Below are 19,633 nucleotides of genomic sequence, written 5' to 3'. Positions count from 1 at the left end.
AGCTTTAGCTATCACAAACTGTGCCACTATAAACATGGGTGCACATATATCGCTGTGGTATGATTCTTTTAATTCTTTTGAGAAGATACCCAGCAGGGGAATAGCTGGGTCAAATGGGACCTCTAGCCCTAGTTCTTTGAGGTGTCTCCATACTGATTTCCACAGTGGTTGCACCACTAACAATGGAGAAGGGTTCCTTTCTCCACACACCCCCACCAGCATTTGTTATTGGTTGATTTGTTTATAGGAGGCATTCTTTTGGGGGTGAGGTGGAATCTCAGCATTGTTTTCATCTGCATCTCTTGAATGACCAGTGATGTTGAACATTTTTTCATATATTTATTTGTTGCTTTTACTTCTTTGAGAAATGTCTGTTCATTTCAGATGCCCCTTTTTAAATTAGGTCTTTGAATTTGGGGGGTCTGATTTTTTTCAGTTCTTTATATATTCTAGATAGTAGGCCTTTGTCTGAGGTACAGCTGCTAAAAATTTTTTCCCACATTGTAGTTGTCTCTTAGCTTTGTTGGTGGTTTCTCTTGCAGTGCAGAAGCTTTTTAATAAGATGAGATCTCAGTTGTTGATTCTTTGTGCTAGTTCCCGTGCTACTGAGGTTTTGTTCATAAAGTCTTTTCCTATGCCAATGTCTTCAAGAGTTCTACCTAACTTATCTTCCAGCAAGTTCAGTGTTTCTGTCTTAATATTTAGATCTTTAATCCACTTTGATCTTAGTTTAGTGCATGGAGATAGATATGGGTCCAGTTTTAATCTTTGGCAGGTTGAAATCCAGTTTGTCCAACATCATTTATTAAATGAGGGTGGTTGGCTCCTTTGTCAAAGATGAGGTGGCTGGGTATGCCTGGAGTTTTTTTTTTTTAATCTTCTAATCTATTCCACTGATCCTCAGGTCTGTTTCTTTGCCAGTACCATGCTGTTTTTATCACAGTAGCTTTGTAGTATAGTTTCAAGATGGGGATTGTGATACCCCCAGTCCTGTCTTTGTTGCCTAGAATTGCTTTTGCTACTCTAGGTCTCTTCTGGTCCCAAATGAATTTTTGGATTATTTTCTCTAGTTCTGTGAAGTATATTGTTGGAATTTCAATCAGGACTGCATTAAATCTATATAGCAGTTTTGGAAGTATGGCCATTTTCACTATATTGGTTCTTCCTACCCAGGAACAAGGGGTGTCTTTCCATTTTCTTATATCCTCCTCAATCTCCTTTTTCAGAGTGCTGTAGTTTTCAGTGTAGAGATCTTTTGCTTCCTTTGTTAGATTGATTCCTAGGTATTTCATTTTTTTGGTTGTTATTGTAAAAGGAATTGTTTCCCTAATTACTCTCTCAGTGAGTCTGTTATTTGTGTATAAGAAGGCTGTTGATTTTTGAGTGTTGACCTTATATCCAGCTATTCTACTGAATCTGCCAATTAAGTCTAGAAATCTTTTGGCTGAGTTTTCTGGGTCTTCTATGTAAAATATCATATCATCAGCAAATGATGACATTTTAACTTCTTCCTTTCCTATCTTTATTCCTTTTATTTCTCTTGTCTAATTATTGTGGCTAATGTTTCCAGAACTATATTGAACAGGAGTGGTGATAGTGGGCATCCTTGTCTTGTTCCTGATTTTAGCATGAAAGTTTTCAGTTTTTGACCATTTAGTATGATGTTGGCTGTTGGTTTTTCATAAATAGTCTTAATCAGGTTGAGATAAAGACCTTCTATTCCAATTTTCTGTAGGGTTTTTATCATGAATCAGTGTTGGATTTTGTCCAATGCCTTTTCTGCATCTATTGAGATGATCATATGGTTTTGGTCCTTGACTCTGTTAATATAGTGTATTACATTTATTGATTTACGAATATTGAACCATCCTTGCATCCCTGGGATAAATCCGACTTGGTCAGCATTAGCTATTATTGAAAACAAAAAGTCATGCTTTGTACTATAGTAATAACACTGTTGGGGAAGAACTAATATTTAAGAAAACCTAATGTTTCAAAACAATGACTGCTACCATACAAAATCAAAAATAACTAGGAAAAGGTTTTTTCCCAGGGATCAAACTCACGACCTTGCACTTGTGAGTTAGCCCCAGCACCACTGAGCCAAATCCCCAGTTCCCAGAAAACTTCTATGTTTTTAGGTGATTCTTAAAATGTCTCCTTGAAATAACTTTTTGATAGAAGAATTTGTTTTGGTTTAAACAATAACTTTTCATTTTATTTCTCTAAGGCCCTATTGTGCTGTGCGGGCAGTTCTTATGTCAGTGCATCCCCACAACTCAGCTGGGGGGGGCGTGTTCAGCCACTTTCTCAGACTGCACAATGGGGAACTGAAGCCTTAGAGAAACAAGTTTGCAGAACCAGAGTGTGAGTGTGTGTGTGTGTGTTGGGGGGACAAAACAGGCTCTAATCCAGAAATGTGGGCTGTGGGTGGAGTTTGGTGGTAGAGCACTTGCCTAGCATGGAAGAGACCCTGGATTTGATCCCTAGCACTGAACACAGGCACGCGCGCACACACACACACACACACACACACACTCCATGAATGTTTATAACCATTATGCTAAACAACATCCTCTACAGGCTTCAAAGTGAAACCCCATCTCCTACAGCAATGGCTCACCACCTCTAAATCTCGGTTTTCCTCAGATGTGAAATGAGACTGGGTGACATGACCCAAGATGCTGAAACCCCTAGATTCAAATCCAGTACTTTATTTTCACTGTGTAAATGTTACCTGGAACCTAGCATAGTGGTACAGCCTGTCATCTCAGCAGTTTGAGAGGCTGAGGCAAAAGGATCAGACTGCATGTTCAAGCCCAGTGTGGTATCTGGGGAGCATCCACTTTCTTCTCAGAGATGCTATCCTCTTCCACATATCATCACCTGGTGCGAGGACCAGCCAGCTCTCCAGGGTCTCTTTTACAAGGGCATAAATCTGATCATGAGTGTACCTCCCAAGACCAGATCTCCTAATACCCACCATGGGGGACAGGATTTCAACCTATGACTTTTTAAGAGTTCCATCCTTTTTATTATCATAAGTTTTTATATAATAGTCCTAGCTCATCGGGACTCAGAAAATGAGAATGTCATACTGTTTTCTCTTTCTAACCATCCTGCCCTTGTTTTCCACCAACACACCTATTTAGGTATTGAGAGAAACAAGCTTTCACACCATAAAAACAATGTTTCTACTGGGTTCTCTAATTGGTGTCCTAAAAGTCACACAGCTATATCAGTGCAAAGGTTTGAAATGCTTTAATTCAGAACTAACTTAAAAGGTATAGAACAGAGGAGCACTATCCCCTACCCAGTCCTAGGGATCCACCAGGGCCCCCCCAAGGGAGGCAAGCACTCTACCCCTCAGCTACACCCCCAGACCTAGGATGCTATTCTTATGTAAATACCACATCAATATACACTGTATAATGCATTTAAAGATATGCATTTTCATATAATTCATTTGTTTATTGCTTGTCTTTTATTTTTTGAGACAAGGTCTCCCTATGTAGCCCAGACTAGCCTTGAACTATGTAGTCTAGGCTGGCCTCAAACTCCCAGTGATCCTCCTGCCTCAGCCTCCTGAGGTCTAGGATTATAGGTGTGCACCACCAAGCCAGGTCTATCTATTTTTATTCCAAATGCTGAATATTAAAATATCTCCTTGGGCTGGGGATTTAGCTCAGTGGTTCCACAGCCTGCCTCGTAAGTGCAAGGTCCCGAGTTTGATCCCTGGTACCAAAAAAAAAACCCTCCTTACTCATTAACAAGCCCCAATTTATTTTACTAATTATACAATGAGAGAAGCATGACAGTGGACCCTTGACTTACAAACTCAATTCATCCTCAAGGACTGGTTGTAACTCAAGTTCATCAACTGACCACACACAAGTTGGTCAATGAACCCCACACAGAAAGGATGTTGTCATGTTCCTTCCAGAATCTTTAAGGGTTAAATCTGTATCTGAGGCCATCTGGAAGCACAAGCGGCTGGCATTTAGGTCATAACTCAAGACTTTGGTCCTAAGTTAAAACTAAAATTCCGGTCATAACCTAAGTTGTTCATAACTCAGGCTAGCTGTAACTCGAGGTCCACTGCACAAGTAAACTAGATATTTGCAGCAATAAGCATCACTACTGGCTCCTTGTCTTTATTTCCCTTGAGTCAGCCAGATTCAGGTATAAGAAGCATGAAGACTGTGAACTAGTGTAATCTTGGACTCTCTATATTCAGTTAGCACACCAGACATCTGGAAAAGGGTTACTTGCTGTTGTAGTACTGATAAAATGGACGGTAATGAATTCAGTCTCAGCCTCCATAAATCACCCTGTACCACTACTGCTGCAATGGCCTGGCCAAAATGTGAATTTGCTGGTAGTTCCCGAGATAAAAGAACTGAACTCTTGACAAGTGGACACATTAGTGTAGCAATTATGTTTGGCGAAGAAGGAGGGGAGAGAGGACACTCTTATGTAACTGACCACCCACTGCTAATTCCATAATCTTCCATGTAACACTGTTCGTATTCTCTCCACCGTACTATACCTCTAATGTGCTTATCACTTATTCTGCAACTATTTAACTGGCGAATCAAACTGTATTTATCATTTACATATTTCAAACATACATACATCACAGAGTAGCTAAATCAAGCTAATTAACATATGCCTTACCTCATATACTCATCTTTTTTTGTAGTGAGATGACAAAATCTAAGCAATTTTCAAGAACATAATTTATCTATAGTCACCAATAACTGACCTGATTTTGTGTTCTTTGACCTTCTCTGCCCCAACTCACCCTCCTTTTCAACCTCACACCCCTATGATCGTCCTGCTCTCTGCAACTTAAATCCTATATACAAGTGAGATTATGCAGCATTTATCTTTCCATGCTTGGTTTATTTCACTTAACATAATGTCCTTTAGGCTCACTTGTGGTGTTACAAATGACAAGGTTTCTTCTTTTATTAAGTCTGAATACTACACTGTGTATGGATACCAAATGGTCTTCATCCATTCACTCACTGGCGGAGACAAGAGTCCATGTATTGGCTGTTGTGAATAATGTCACAATGAACGTGAAAATACAGTTATCTTTTTGACATATCCAAAGAAAGTGAAATAGGTACATTTTCAATAGTGGGATTGCCAGACCATATGGCAACCTATTTTTAGATTTTTGTGGGATCTCCATAATGGCTGTACTACTTTACATCCCCACTGCATTAATTAATTCTTAGTTAATTAATTCTCTTTTCCCATCAAAATTCAGGTTCCATGAAACCACAAATTAATCTGTCTTCTAGTTTCTGCATCCCTAGAGCCTAGAAGAGTAGTAGCACCTAACCCATAATAGGTGCTCCATGTAATGACTAAAATTATCCAAGGGTTTAAAAAACCTGGGTAATTTTTATCCTTCATCCCTTTCTGGTGTTTATTGTTCCTTCTACCTCTCCACCCATGTCTTACTTATGTTCTCATCACTAGGACAAAATAGCCAACATCTGCAAATAAAAGGCGGCGTGGTTTATTTTGGCTCAGTTTGTAGAGGTTTCAGTCCATAGTCTGGTACAAAATAAAAATGCAGGAGCATTGTTTCAAAAGTATTAAGAATTTCAACAAACCAGCAGCAAAGCATTAAGCCAAGAACAGGACACGATCAGAAACTAGACAGAGCGTTTAACTTTGGGAATCCACCACTGACCTAAACTGCACTAAGCAGGCAAAAACCAACAAGTATTTCGCTTATGTTTAGAACAAGGAGCTCACTCTGATCTAAAGCCACAGAACTGGCCTCACCTGACAAGGAGGCTGGAATCTACAACATTTCCACTGGGAAATGAAGCTCAACTATTCAACGACTAGGCGAAAAGTGGTGGAGTTAAACAGAATGTATTTATGATGACTGAGAAACATATCGGTTCTTCTAGTTGAATACATAACTGGACCCTATTTCTAATGTGTATGCTTAAGACAATATTAACAGTAGTAACAATAATAAATTTACAATCTGTTACTTATGGGATGTTTCTGCATACTATTGCTTTCTAGAAGCCCTAAAAAATAAGCCCTTAGGAAGCCAGGCACAATGATAATGCAACTGTCATCCCAGCTACTTAGGAGGCCGAGTCAAGAGGATGGCAAGTTGAAGGTCAGCCTGGGCAAGTTAGCTAGATACTCTGTCTAAAACAAACAAAAACCCCTCAGGAATAAAAGCTCCTCTTTGCAGGACTGAAGGCAATATATGCATATTATATCCAAAGGAAAGAAATAGAAATGACCTGATTTTTTTTATTAATTCACAATAGCTTCTAAATGTCCTTTCCAATCTTCATGAAATGCGAAAAAAAAAAAAAAAAAAAGTAAAAATTTTCATTGAAAACATCCAGGTTGGAACTTGAAGTAATTCAAATGCACTTAATAAATGAGCTCTTCCATACTAGAGAACATTATTCATGTTAAGCCATTTGTCAAATGCATATTCCAACATTTCACGTTAGTCGTCATGATTCTATAATATGAAATGATGTAGTTTAAGAAGTTGATGGCTATTTTATTGTATGGATTTAGGAATCTATAAACCCAAGCTTTTGTAATTATTCCTATCCTTTTAAAACCAAAGAATTAAAAAAAAAAATGCAGGCCAAAAGCATGACACAAATGCTTGCCCTTCATAGACACGGTGCTCGAGTTTCTTGTATGGCTCATAACTGCAGCAGGTCCTGCACTGGCTGCCGAAGGACAAAGGGCTTAGAACTTTTGCATTAACTATTTCACTGTTATCTTGCCTTATATTTGTTCTGTCACAGTATTTAATTAATTTGTGATATTCTGAAGCCAAATAACATACGACCAGTCACGGCATCTGCTGAAAATGTGGTAGAGAGGAAACGGATTCTCTAAGCAAAAGTACTAATGAAGTAATGGGTTTTATACTCACTGGGCTGGTAAGGGACACAGCGCTTTCTCCCTGCAGGGGGCAGCAAGAGTCTTGTCCCCTTCTACTAGGCACTTGTTACTATGACAACCATGGAAGGATAGCATGCAGGCCACTTGGCCCCCACAAAATAAAATCTCACTCACCTTCAAGAACACAGAAAGGGCAAGGGTCCAGCACAGAACCGCACTCACAGTGGAAACACGAATTTACAAACTAGTGCTTATCAAATTTACCATCAAAAAGGAAAAGAATTTTGCTGAATGCAGAGTCCTTTCTGGACTCTAGTTTCATTGTAATCCACTGACAAACAAAATTCCAGTTTAAAGTTTTTGTTAAAAAGAAAATGTAACAAAATCTGTGTCAAATTGTTGCTTCAAACTTAGAGTCAAAACATCTCATGCACACAAGAGCCAGAAAAACTCTTACCAAAAGCTGTAAAAGCATGATGATTAAATAAGTACACTTCAGATTTTTTCTCCTTAAAATACAGAGTATGCCTGGGGATTCTAAGTGGTAAGTCTGAGGTGAGATCTAAGCACATTGTTAAAAAGTTATTTAAACTCCCTAGGTGATTCTGAAACACAGGTGAGGACCCAGAACCACCCTCGCAGACTCATGGTTCTGAGAAGTACGGCTTCTGGACTAGTGACATCAGGAACGTCAGGGACCCTGCTGCACACGCACATTTTGAAGCATCGCTCGCACCCAGAGAACTAGAAACTCAGAAAGGTGAGTTGTCAAGATCTCTAGGTGATTCAAATCCATGCTAAAATTTGAGAATCACGGTTTAAGCCAAAAACAAAGTAGGTGCAAATTGTCCATATTATAACTATTAAGACAAAGATACCAAATCTCATACTGGACTTTCTGTTATGGTTTCTTATGGTCAAAATACAAGTCAACATCAACCTTAGAGATGTGTTACTCCTTATAAGAACCTTGCAGTTACTACATGGGAAATGTTCCTATAAGCAATCACTCTGGTCATCCTGCTTCTAGCTTCTTCCCTGGGTTAGAGCAAAGATGAGCAAACTTTTGCTGTCAAGGGCTAGCAAGTAAATGTTTTCAACTGGGCAGGCCACATAGTCCGTTATAAACTCTTAACTGTTGTATCGGATACTTAAGAGAATGGCCATGGCTGTAAATAAAACTTTATTTACAAAACAGGTGTCAGGCCAGATTTGGCCCAAGGGCTTTTATTTACCAACTCCTAAGAAATAAAGCAGAATAATTGGGAAAGAAAAAAAAGAAAGACACATCACCCCACACCCATGAATGTGCACCGGAGCACATCTTATCTAAGCTGCTATCCAGTGAAGGACAGACTTTAAAGCAAAAGAAAATGTGCTGTGTTTGTTCCCTTATCACTCACATCACAAGCGTTTGTTAGGTGCACACACATGCCTACAACCAAACACCAAAGCCCTCGCTACCTGCACAGATGAAGAAAAAAACTAAATAATTAGAAACATTGACCACAATGCTTACAGAGTAAAGGGACAGACAAGCTCTGAAGAAGCCACAAAGCAGGCAGTATCAGGCCTGCATCTCCAGTGCTGAGTAGGTTACGCCACTCGGAAAAATACTCCAGGTGGAGGAAACACCGAAGGCTTAAAACTCAAGACGAACATGAAAAAAGCAGTGGGACCAACATAGCTGGACTATGGGAAAACCTGTGGGAAAGGAAGGAGACAGACTTAGAAAATAAAGGCAAACTGAAGTGTCCCTTGTGAGTCTGAGACGTGCAGAGATGCTGGAAACGGTCACAATCATTTTTAATTAACAGGTCAGCCTGGCACACCGAGGACCAGTCAAGAAAGCACGACATTGCAGCAGTACATTTGACAGAACCAGCAAAAGATCAAATGACTCAACTAAACCAAAGTAATGACTCAGACTGGAGAAAGAAAAGTTTTGTGAGGTATTTCTGAATTTGTGTAGACATCTTTTTCCTACTAGATGAAAAGAAAGAGCTAAAGAAGATTCTCCTGTCTCTTTGAGGAGGCTTTAGTATACAGCCTTAAACTTTTATTTCATAGACTTAGGAGAAGTCACTCTAAAAGCTTCAAAATAAAATACAAACAAAAATACTAATATTTTTAAGCAACAATCGGGATACACCTACATCTCCTTGAGCACTCAGCTTTCCATCCTAACCCTACAAGGCTCTTCCCAGGCAGCTGCCATGGTGCTTTTGAAGGTGAAACCCTCCAGTGCGTCCCACTGTGCCTTATAAATTCAGCCCCCGGCCTTAACCATGTCTCCTACTAGCCTCACAGACACACTGCATTCCCTGCCTCAGCCACATGCAGGCGCACACTCGCTGACTCACATGAAACACAACTCTCAACCCGTTAGATGTCAAATGTGCCAAGTCTGTGGTCTCACAGCATCATCTAGAAATGAAGTCACCAACTAAAGGAGGAATTTAGGAGAGTTTTGTTGGCAACAAGGGGAAGAAAAAGAGCTCCTGGATTTCTAGGTGGGTTCCCAAGTGGGTGGTCACCAAGGCCCTTTGCAGGGGTAATTTATACAGCAAAGACACAATGTTGGAACATGGGTCAAACTACCATCAACTTGTAGGATTACCAGGCTAGCCATTTAGCTAATAGTGTTCCAACAGGGAAATGAGTCATCCAGGAAGAGCACATGGGAACAACATAGGCAGTCCTGGGGAGGAGAGGGAGTGACAGTCCGAATGTTCTGGTACACCTGATGCCTATCTGGGCCCACTGGGCCAGGTGCTGCTAATTACAATATAATCCCCAACTGCCATATATCTCTAGAAGGCATGCAGGCCTGGCTATTGCTTTTCCATCCTGAAGCCTGGCTCTCTTTAGATAAGCCACAATTTTGATGTCTTTTTTTGTGTGTGCTGACTTCCTTGAGGGCCCAGTCCTCCTCTGACTGTCTATTAATTTCTATCTTACTCAGCTGCCACAATAACTCCATGCTGGTCACACTACAGCCACCTCTAGGACAAACCAAGAAACCAGGGAGAGGACTGTAGCCCCAGGCTTCACCTCCGATCCAGGCCCTGAGCAGGCCCCTCACCTCCAGAGCAGGACTCCCAGTGCACCCGTCCCAAGTCACGCTCTGAGCCATTCTCTGTCAGCTTGGCGCAGCACCAAGAAATGCAAATACTCAGACTGCAACTGGATCAGCACATTGCAAAGGTGCCAGCCCTCCCCCACATTTATCCAGCACTGCTGAGCAGTTTGGCCGGAAAACGTCACAGAGAAACAATACCAGGCTCTTCTTGATCCTCGGCATGCATCTGTCTGCTCAAACTGGGCTCCTAGTGGTGATGACCTGAAAGTCACTGGCTGGGCGGAAAGCAAATGATGCCCTTGATGACAGAGAATTCCTGGCAATCGTGGACATGAATGTATCAATCCTGGATCTAATTGGATATTTCTGGCTTCTTGCCTAGAATCCAGTTAATGCTTGTGTATCTCTGCTGTGTAGATACAATTATCCTTCCATTAAATTGCTAAAACCAAAGCTACGAATCATCTAAGTAATGGAAAACATTTCTTCAATCAAAATCAATCAATGACTAGGTCCAGGAGTAAAACTTCACGTGCTATACAAACACAGGTGATTTGCTTTCTTTTAAGTCTGCTGAGAAAAATCTGGACACAGTGGAGAAAGTTCATATTTTATTATTAAAATAACACTTTGGACCACACAGTCTTTATTGAAAATTCTTAGGAGGTATCCTGGTCCAGGTTTTGAGAAGGAAAAAGCTACAGCTGAGCCCTTGTCTAATCCCCCAAAATTAGTTTAATTGATCCCATCTCAAAAATGGTAAAGAGGGGAGGGGTGAAAGAGAGCCAGACATAAATTTTAAGGAAAAGGAAAATATGTTCTTACATATATTAGGACTGAAGTTCTGGTGCTACCGAATTGTTGAGAAAAAATGGAATAAATACTACTTCAAGAATCTGCTTCACAAATAGGAAGAAAAGGGGCAAAGAGGAAGGAAGTGGGAGGGCTAGGGGAAAGGATAGAAGGGAATGGGATTAATATGAGAAAATGGAAAAATAGGAAGAAAATCTTTATAAGTAGGGAGGAATGGAGGGGTTGAAGGGAGGGCTGGGCAAGGGTGAAAAATAAGAACCAAGAGAGACTATGTAAAGGTGCAAATTTCCAATGAGGAATGTCATTATATTGTATACCTAAAATGTACCAATGATTAGAATGAATAATCGATAATGTAAAATAGGAAGAAAAGGTCCAAAGGGGTAGGGGTAGTGGGAGGGGCAGGGGAAAGGAAAGAAGGGAAAGGAAAAATAATGAGAAATGGAAAAAATGGAAATAAAGTCTTTGTAAATAGGGAAGGGTGGAGGGCGTGAAGGGAGGGCTAGGAATGGGGAAAAAATAAGAACCAAGATGCATTATGTAAAGGTACCATTCCCAGTGAGAAATGTAATTGTGTTGTATACCTACAATGTACCAATAAAAGAATTTAATACCAAAAAAAAAAAAAAAAAGAATCTGCTTCACAGACTCACCCCGGGGGAGTTCATCCGATCTCATTTTCTCAGGGATGGTGAAAGACACCGTGGGTCATGGGGTAGGACAGACAGGGGACAGGATGAGATCCCCACCTTTCACACCCATTAAAATAGGACACAGAGTGGCTGCACTGGAATCCTTCAACCTCTTGTCCTGTGTCTCAATTGAGGTAGAGGGGAAGGGACAACAGTCTGCCTTAGTCCCGTTTTTTCTGTTGCTACCGGCGGTGCTTAACATCAGTGCCCACCTGTCCAACTCTAACAGAAATGTCACCGCAGGCCAGGGGCCAACGAAGTCACCTTCCAAAATCCAAGCCACAGGAAGCCCAGACAAGGACCCAAGAGAACTATTTTCTCTGTAAATTCCTGAGTCTCTGGGAGCTTCTCAAAAGGGCACTTCCGATAATTCCTCAGGGGGATGTCAGAATGCGGACCTTAGAGCCCTCCGTGCAAACAGGAAATGGCAGAGGCCACACTTAATGTCACAGGCTCCAGGCAGCTTCCTTCCAGCCACACATGGGCCACAACCCTGAAAGTGGGGAGCAGTAAGGCAGCGCCCCAGGCCTTTTACACCAAAAAAAAGATGAAGGGGTGGATCTCTCCAAGCCCCCATGAAAGTAACCAGACCTCACTGAACTTTCTCCCTTTTGTGGACCAAAGCCTGTGGACTGCGTGCAGCTGGGGCTCCAATTCCTTCAGAACAAACCGGAAATGGGAATTTGTATCTTTGTAGAAGTCTGTCTTCCTAGAAACAGGGTCCTCAAGAGCGTGTCTCTCCCTTTTCTCTAGCGCCGAGCGAACTGTGGACTGGATGCACTGGGGGTCTTTAATGGAGCCATCACAACTGAAGTGTGCTCCCTCCTGGCCTGCCCACCTGCCTGAACCTCGAGGGTCAGCTGGGTGTGCATAACTCCTACATCCGGGGACAACAGCAAGGGATTCGGTACTGAGCAGCTCTACCGTAAGGCAAATTCCGAGCTATGTCACATTCGGTTACAGTGACAAACCATTTGTTCAGACTTTAATGGTCTCACTCGGGAACGCACCATGAACACTAAATGATGCTTTTAAAAAGGCTTTAAAGGCAATTATCTGTCCAGAAATTCCAACTTTTCCCCAATTACCACTCAAAAGCAAATCTATCCATGCATGATTTATATTCTGCCTTGCTTTTAATATGAAAAAAATCCCTTCATACCTTAGGGAAATTTTTTTTGTATATGTCACTAGTAAGTTTATCTCTAAGCAAGCAATAAAGTCCAATATCAAACTAGGAAGAAAATATTTTTCTGTGTTATTGATTACAACTGCTAAAGGTTAGGCAATATCTGTAGACTCTTGTCTTATTTGGAAATGAGCTTTTAAAACCTCCAGCCAATTGATAGCAAGTGAAACTATAGCTTTAACATTCTGTGTAGTTTATCCTTGGTAGCCCACAGGTGAGTGTGTTTATTCAAACGCCCTTGGTTTAATACCTCTGCTCTCATTTCTTTCCTTTCACATGAAGAGCCATCTAAAGGTTTGATTCCACAACTGTTATCAAAAATAAAAACAACTACATTTGGGAAGGGCTTCACTTTCTAACTGATGCCACTGTGGAGAAGTTATTCTGCTCACTCAAAGCAGTGCTAATTTTTATTTACATTTGTGGACTCTTATTTATGAAGAGTAAGCGCTGGATGCTTGAGTTTTTTGTTTTTCCGGTTTTGCATGTATTGTCATTTTATTTCTAGCAACTAACAAGATAACTGTAGTATGAACATTTCCTCTAATCGGCCAATGTTGATTAATGGTGAATCTCAATTTTAATTGTTCTCATTCATCTGGAAAAGGCTGTTAATTTCGGCATCAGTTTACCTATATCGCATTAAGTTCCTCTGGCTAGACAGAAATCTTTAAAAAAAAAAAAATTAAAGTACCTTTAACCTCATTTTGCACATGGAAACTTGCGTGGTAGGCGCCAGACAAAATTCTACCAAGTAGGCACATTTTAGAGTCCGGAAGGAGAGGTTGGAAGGGACACTAATGCTCATCTTTCCCCTCCACCAGAAAGGAGTGTTAAAACCACACAAAAGTCTCTCCTGTCTTCCTAAGAACCAGCCAGTCCGCTGAGAACCAAATCAACGTTCGGAGCCCTCCCCAGAGCTGCAGATTCCGAGGCCGCGCTGAGTCGCTCCGCTTACCTGCGATGGAAGCAGTGGACCAGGTGCGCCAGTACCATGATCGCCTTCCTCGGGTCCGGGGCCGCGAACGCCAGGGTCACCAGACGCAGGGAGCGCGGCGTGGTCTGGAGGCGCAGGCGCCCGGGCTCCCGCGCCCTTCACGCCCGGCAGCTGCCCCTGCTGCAGCGCCCGCAGCTGCCCCGAGCCGGGCTGCAGACGGGCGCGGGCGCTGAGCCCCAGATCGGCCGCAGCTGGCGGCGCCCGGACCCGCGCCGAGGGGCTGCAGCCTAGCGCAGGTGACGGGCAGAGAGCGGCTTTGCAGGAATGAGCTGCAGCTGCAGCGCCAGCCCGCGCCTTGCCTCGCAACCCCAAGCTCGCCCAGAGCGCAGAAAGAGACCCCAGCTACTGAGCATGCTCGGTTCGGAGGGCGCAGCGAGGCCTTGCAGCTGTGGGGTTCCCGGGCTGACGGCTGACGCGCAAAGGGGGTGTGCAAGGTGGACAGCCGGCGAGAGTCGGTGCCGGTGATTTTAAACACGGAGAAGACCTCCTCCATTCCCCTGCGCCGGAAAAGGGAGTGGGGAGAAAAGGGGAGAGGACGCGTTGCTACGCACTTAGCAAAAGCAAAAAAAAATTGACAAGTTGACATATTTTGGATGCTATGAAAAGATTACAGTCTTTACCTCTCTCCCTGCACAATCAAGGTGCCTCTAGGGTGAAGCACCGGGTGTAGCCAGTGAAAGGATTCAGGGCTACAAATCACTGTCACAAAGAGATGAGGCACGAAATTGCCTATTTTTTAAGGTTTAGGCAACATTCTGGAAATCAGCTGATTTCCGTGCCAGAGGAATCCACCACCCTGACAACTTCCCTAAAAGAGTATTTAAAAAATTGGACGATTTTGTATATTTGAATGTCAGCCTGTATTCCAACAACATGTTTGAAACTGAAGTCTTCCACATTGCAGCTCAATGTCAGCAGAGAGCTCCTGGCTAGTTTCTGGTTGCCAACACAAACCTCTTCCCAAGGTCTGGGCGATGGCTAAGTACCCTCAAAGTTTGTGTAAGAACGAACTGTGGGCTCGCTGTAACCTGTCAATGGAACTTCCAGGAAGCTGGGGGTCTTGAATTTGGCCTAGACACACTATCCTCTTGGACTTCTCAGCTTTCTATTTGGGGCTGGTCAAGTACTTAAAAATAGGAATACACTAAGTTTTTGTCTTCAGTGTAGTACGTGGGTGAATTGGCTTCCCATTACGGCTGTATTTTTAGCTTGCTGTTTGATGGTGGCCCTTTTTCTTTTGCTCCAACTCCCTCACATGTGATTCACGAAGGTGAGCAAATTCAAAGCCATGTTCTCTCCGCTACTATTGAAACCAACAATGATGATCCTCTGGTTAGCAGATAATAAAATTAGTTCATTCTGAAAAACCTCTAGCTGGTCACCCCTGCCAAAACTAAGAGGCTCTCGTGGCTTAAAGGGAGGCTGAAGTAGCCTGAACGCTGAGCCTGTTAAACTCCATGGAGAAACGTGGACAAGCTGAGAGCCAGGATTTCTTCAGCCCCTACCACGTGTCTCCTTGGCCCACTGATCCAGTCCCTTGGGCGGGAAAGTCGCCCCTCCCTGCTCCCTCTGGATCCTTCGGCCCTCACTTTAAAATCAGTTGCGGCCTCAGTCCAGAGCCCTCCTCTGTCAGAGGCTGCTTTCATCACCACTGTCTTTAGCTGAACTGTGCCCCACCCACCAGCAGCTGTGAATTCCTTAACAGCAGAGCCAGTGCTGGTTGTCTGGATGTATTGATCCAGGGCATCTGGTCGGTTTCTGATTTCCACGGCTTCCAGATGAGAGGATGGCCTGGGGGAGGGAGTCCACTTGGAAAATGGTTGGAGTTAATCTAGAAACACTTCGTAGAGGGGGCGATTCCAGAAAGAGGGAACTTTTGGAGTGTCACCCAAACCAAAGATTGCATAGCTGGAAAGGGAGGTGCAGACCTCTCTGGGCAGACCTGAGAATACTGATAAGCAGGGTGGAGTTGTTTTACGGATTTTTAATCCCTACTTTTCATCCCTAACCAAAGCTAGAAACAAAAGTGGAGACTCAGCTGGCCCTCTCCTGGGTCCTTGGGCTCACACTCAGATTCATAGCAGACTCCTTCTCCCTCACCCACCATCTACAGTTCTTTGTGCTACTCTTAACATCTCAGGAATCTGCTTCTCAAAGGCTGCCCATGGTGTCCTCATCACCAAAGCCAAGAATCTCTCGGTTTCGATGACAAAACTCATAGTTATCATTTATTTGCACCTTATTCTCTGCCAGACACAGCTAAATTCTTTACAAACATCACGTTTAGTTACCACAAGAACATCTTTTAGTTGCACTAATCACAATTTTACATTGCAAACTTACAGAACATAATGTTTGCCAGCATCAGAACAAAACAGGCACAAAAAACGATAGGTGGCTTTGCACGGAGAATATTATTATGTGGTACTAATGAAGCCACGGCTTTGAGAGCCCAGGGTAATACAGCTAACAGGTGGAGCAGGGCGTGAATTCCATGCTGTTTGGTGCCAAAGTTCACTGGCATTTAGGTAGGCTTCACTCCTTAGGAATACACTCCTCAAGAACATACGGCCAGGTAAAGCTGGGGTAGGACCAATTCTGTTGACTCAGTGGCAAAGCCTAGGCCTAAACTCTCTACACAGTCCCTCTCCCCTCTATAAAACTCTTTCCTCTTTTGAATTTCCTGACGTTAAACTTTCCTGATTCTATTCCCCTCTCTGTCTCTGCCCGTCTGTCTGTCCCTCGGTTAAAGTTTGTCCTGTGATCCATGCTATTGTCACTAGTGTGTCTTGGGACTGTGCTTAGCTTTCCAACTGGTCTCCCTGTTTCAGTCTCTTTATTCTCCAATCTTTTTCCATGTAACTCCTCAAGTGTCTTCCTAAAAGTTCCTTTATCATTACAGTGACAACTGTGAGTTGCTTTGGCACCATGCTTCCAATTTTCTCTTAACAGATCCCCAAGTGTGAGTCTTTATCTATTCATACTCTTCAAAGAGAAGCTGACTGCTCTAATTAGTCTTAAGCCACATCCCACCTTTGCCATTTATACGTTAAGGAATGGGTCTGTGATCCAACTTTAACTGAAGAAGAGGCCAGGCAAGTTTATCACAGGCTGTAAGAACACTCTTTTCTCTTGAAAGTCACAGAAATCCATTCATATTTTATATTTAAACAAAGAAGCATGCAGCCATCTAAGCATCTCAAAGAGATCAGCCTTTTAAAGCCACCACTGTACATACATAGAGAAGAGCAGAAATGAAAAACTCAATTCCTTGGGGAAGGCATCGAATTGATCTACCCAACAAATGCCCACCTTACTTCTTGGTTTCTTAGAATGAATCAATAAAATCTGTTTAAAGCCCCAAGAGTTAGATTTTCTTCTTGGAGTCTGAAATTAGCATTTTGAGAAAAGAAACAGGGAAAAAAACCTTAAGTGATTATAAATAAACTCAATTTCTTAGCAAAGCACCAAAGTTTCCAGCAAGGTCCAGATGAAAAGACAATTTCTAGATTTTCAAAATCAACTTTTGTGTGTGTGATGCTAGGAATAACCCATGGCCTCACACATGCTAGGTGAGTACTCTACCACTGAGCCACATCCCAGCCTCCCGTTCCTCCTCTCTCTACCACTGCTTGCACATCTGTGCACAAGTCTAGGTCCTCCAGGAAGCCTCTGTCAGCTACATTCTGAAGCTGGTGAGCTGGAAGATGCTTGCATGGGCACCACACTGTCACTCATTTACTCTGGCCTAATTTCTAACTGCCATTATGAATTGCTTTCTTTCTGGATAATAAACTCCTCCTGAAGGCAGGACCTATGTTTATCCTTTTGTCCTACTGTGTGTGTCTTAGTAACTTCACTGGTCATGGGGGCAAAATACCTGACACTCATAACTTACAGGAGGAGGGTTTTATTTTGGCTCGTGTTTCAGTCCATAGTTGGATGGCAGTTTCGATGACAAGCTAACTTCTTTACAAACATCACATTTAGTTACAAGAACCATCTTGGATGGCAGAGGAGAGCTGCTCACAGGATGGTAGAAAGGAAGCAGAGGGAGGCCCATAGACCCCTTCCAGGTCATGCCCCTGGTGATGAGCCTTTTCTGACCAATCCCGTCTTCTAACACCAAGCCAGCTATCCCAATCAAGCTTTAGGAGGACATCCAGATACAAACCACAACATTCCACCCCTGGCCCCCAGAAGCCTCATGCACATCTTTTCATGCAAAATACATGTAGTCTATCTCTAAGCATTGCTCGAGTCTTAACAGTTCCAGCATTGCTGAAAAGGCTAAGTCCAAAGTCTCCTATGAGACTTAAGGCAAACTCTTAGCTCTGAGCCCCTGCAATACTGAAAAGGAGTTAAACAGTGCTGACGTACAACGGCACAGGATAAACAGTGTATTTCCGGGGGTAGGATCCCGGCACACTACTGCTATGTTACTGAGCTCTGAACACTCGGTCTCAGATCTCCGTATTTACAGTTCCTTACAAAGGGAAGGAGGAGAGGATCTCCCCCTAATCCATGAGACCCTGCTTCCAGAAGGTGCAAGCTCTATTCCATGATTAATTTACTTTTAAAAAGTAATCCACCCTGACTCATTTGGCTATTAAACTCCCGTAGGCAGTGTCCCCCCACACAGATGTTCACTCCTTTGAAATTTCAGTGCCAGCGAAGAGACGAAGTGAAGCATTTGCTTACTCATATCCCATTTTTCACAAATTTAATCCCCAAGATGATTGGGGATTTGGAGGCTAAATTTATAATGCACTCTGGTTCTGAACTGGAGAAACAATTTTCTCTAGTATGATGCACTCTACTATTTCAACTTTCAGTCTTAGGTGACATAAGAATGGAATTTTCAGATATATTTTCAGGTAAAAAAGATATTATTAGTGGTCTCTATGAGGGGAAAGTGGGATTAGAAAAATGTGTGGTTATTTAAGGTATAATATGCTTCAATAAGCAAACAGAAAAGATACAAATATTAGTATTTTGGCATATCATTGTACTCTAAAGTTCTATGTATCATCAATTTAATCAGTATCTGTGGTTAAGATATAACAATGCTGACTGATTATTATAGATATAATGATTATATCTGTTTTTAATAATATAATAATATTAGAATAGAAATGGTTGCACCTATTGTGATAATCAGTCAGAGTCCAATAAGGAGACAGAACTCTACAATAATTTGGAAAAGGAGGGCTTTGAATTATTAACTATTTACTCAACAAGTAAAGGATCATCAATGAGAACTCTGAAGAGTGCCATTCATCAAGGCGGAAAAAGGGTGCCCAAGGAAGAAGGCACTTCCCAGGACTGGGAATGGGGCTCCCTGGAGTGGACACATCCCACAGGTTGATGAAAACCCACGGGTTGCCCAGGTCAGAGCTGGTCCACTCTCACAGGCTGAGACTGGCAAGCTGTCCGCCTCCTACAAGGGGCCAGTGAGCCCCAGCCAGTCTGCAGGGCACTGCTCCTTGGGGTGCTGGTGAGATTGCTGAACTGGCAGGGCCGCTGGCTGGTACTGGCTGGACTTACCAGAATGCTATCAGGAAGTCACCACGCAAGAGGTTCCACTGAATGCTCAGGGCACTCCCAGAACTCACCAGAATCCCCCCCACGGGGCGCCACTGAGCTCTCAGACGTGGACCCAGCTGGGGTGACCACAGAACCCGTCCTGAAGCTGCTGGTGGGGAAATGACACCGTGATTCCCCTGGAGAGCCAGTTCAGAGGCCAGCAGGACTCACCTGGAAGTGGCCTGGGGAAGTACTGCTGCACTCAGTACTGGACAGCCTCTGTGTGCTCTGGAACTCCCCTCAACGACCCCTACAAGCACTGCTTCTGAAAGTCCCTGGCGGGGAGCTCCACTGCGTGTCCCACAGAACAGACCAGCACTACAGGAGCTGGGGAGCTGAGAGCTGGAAAGCACACCGGA

General features: G+C 42.9%; 1 protein-coding gene across 2 annotated transcripts in view; it reads right to left on the bottom strand.

Annotated features, from left to right (window-relative positions):
* Positions 1 to 19,633, bottom strand: part of Arhgap18 (Rho GTPase activating protein 18) — a 173,027-nt gene extending 153,394 nt beyond the window's left edge. The window contains exon 1 of one of the 2 annotated variants that reach the window (XM_004845972.3): positions 19,446 to 19,633. Coding sequence is in view for 1 of the 2 variants with exons in the window: in XM_004845971.4 (XP_004846028.2) it covers positions 13,650 to 13,687 (38 nt within the window). In the remaining variant the exon portion in view is untranslated. Of the gene's footprint in view, positions 1 to 13,649; positions 13,795 to 19,445 lie in introns of those variants that run through there. The other variant, XM_004845971.4, reaches the window with a different exon arrangement.

Source organism: Heterocephalus glaber, unplaced genomic scaffold (assembly GCF_053883595.1).
Source record: "Heterocephalus glaber isolate CG9 unplaced genomic scaffold, H.glaber_assembly_v1.0 deba00001550, whole genome shotgun sequence".
NCBI classification, from domain to species: Eukaryota; Metazoa; Chordata; class Mammalia; order Rodentia; family Bathyergidae; genus Heterocephalus; species Heterocephalus glaber.
This window is presented reverse-complemented; position numbering and strand designations above follow the sequence as displayed.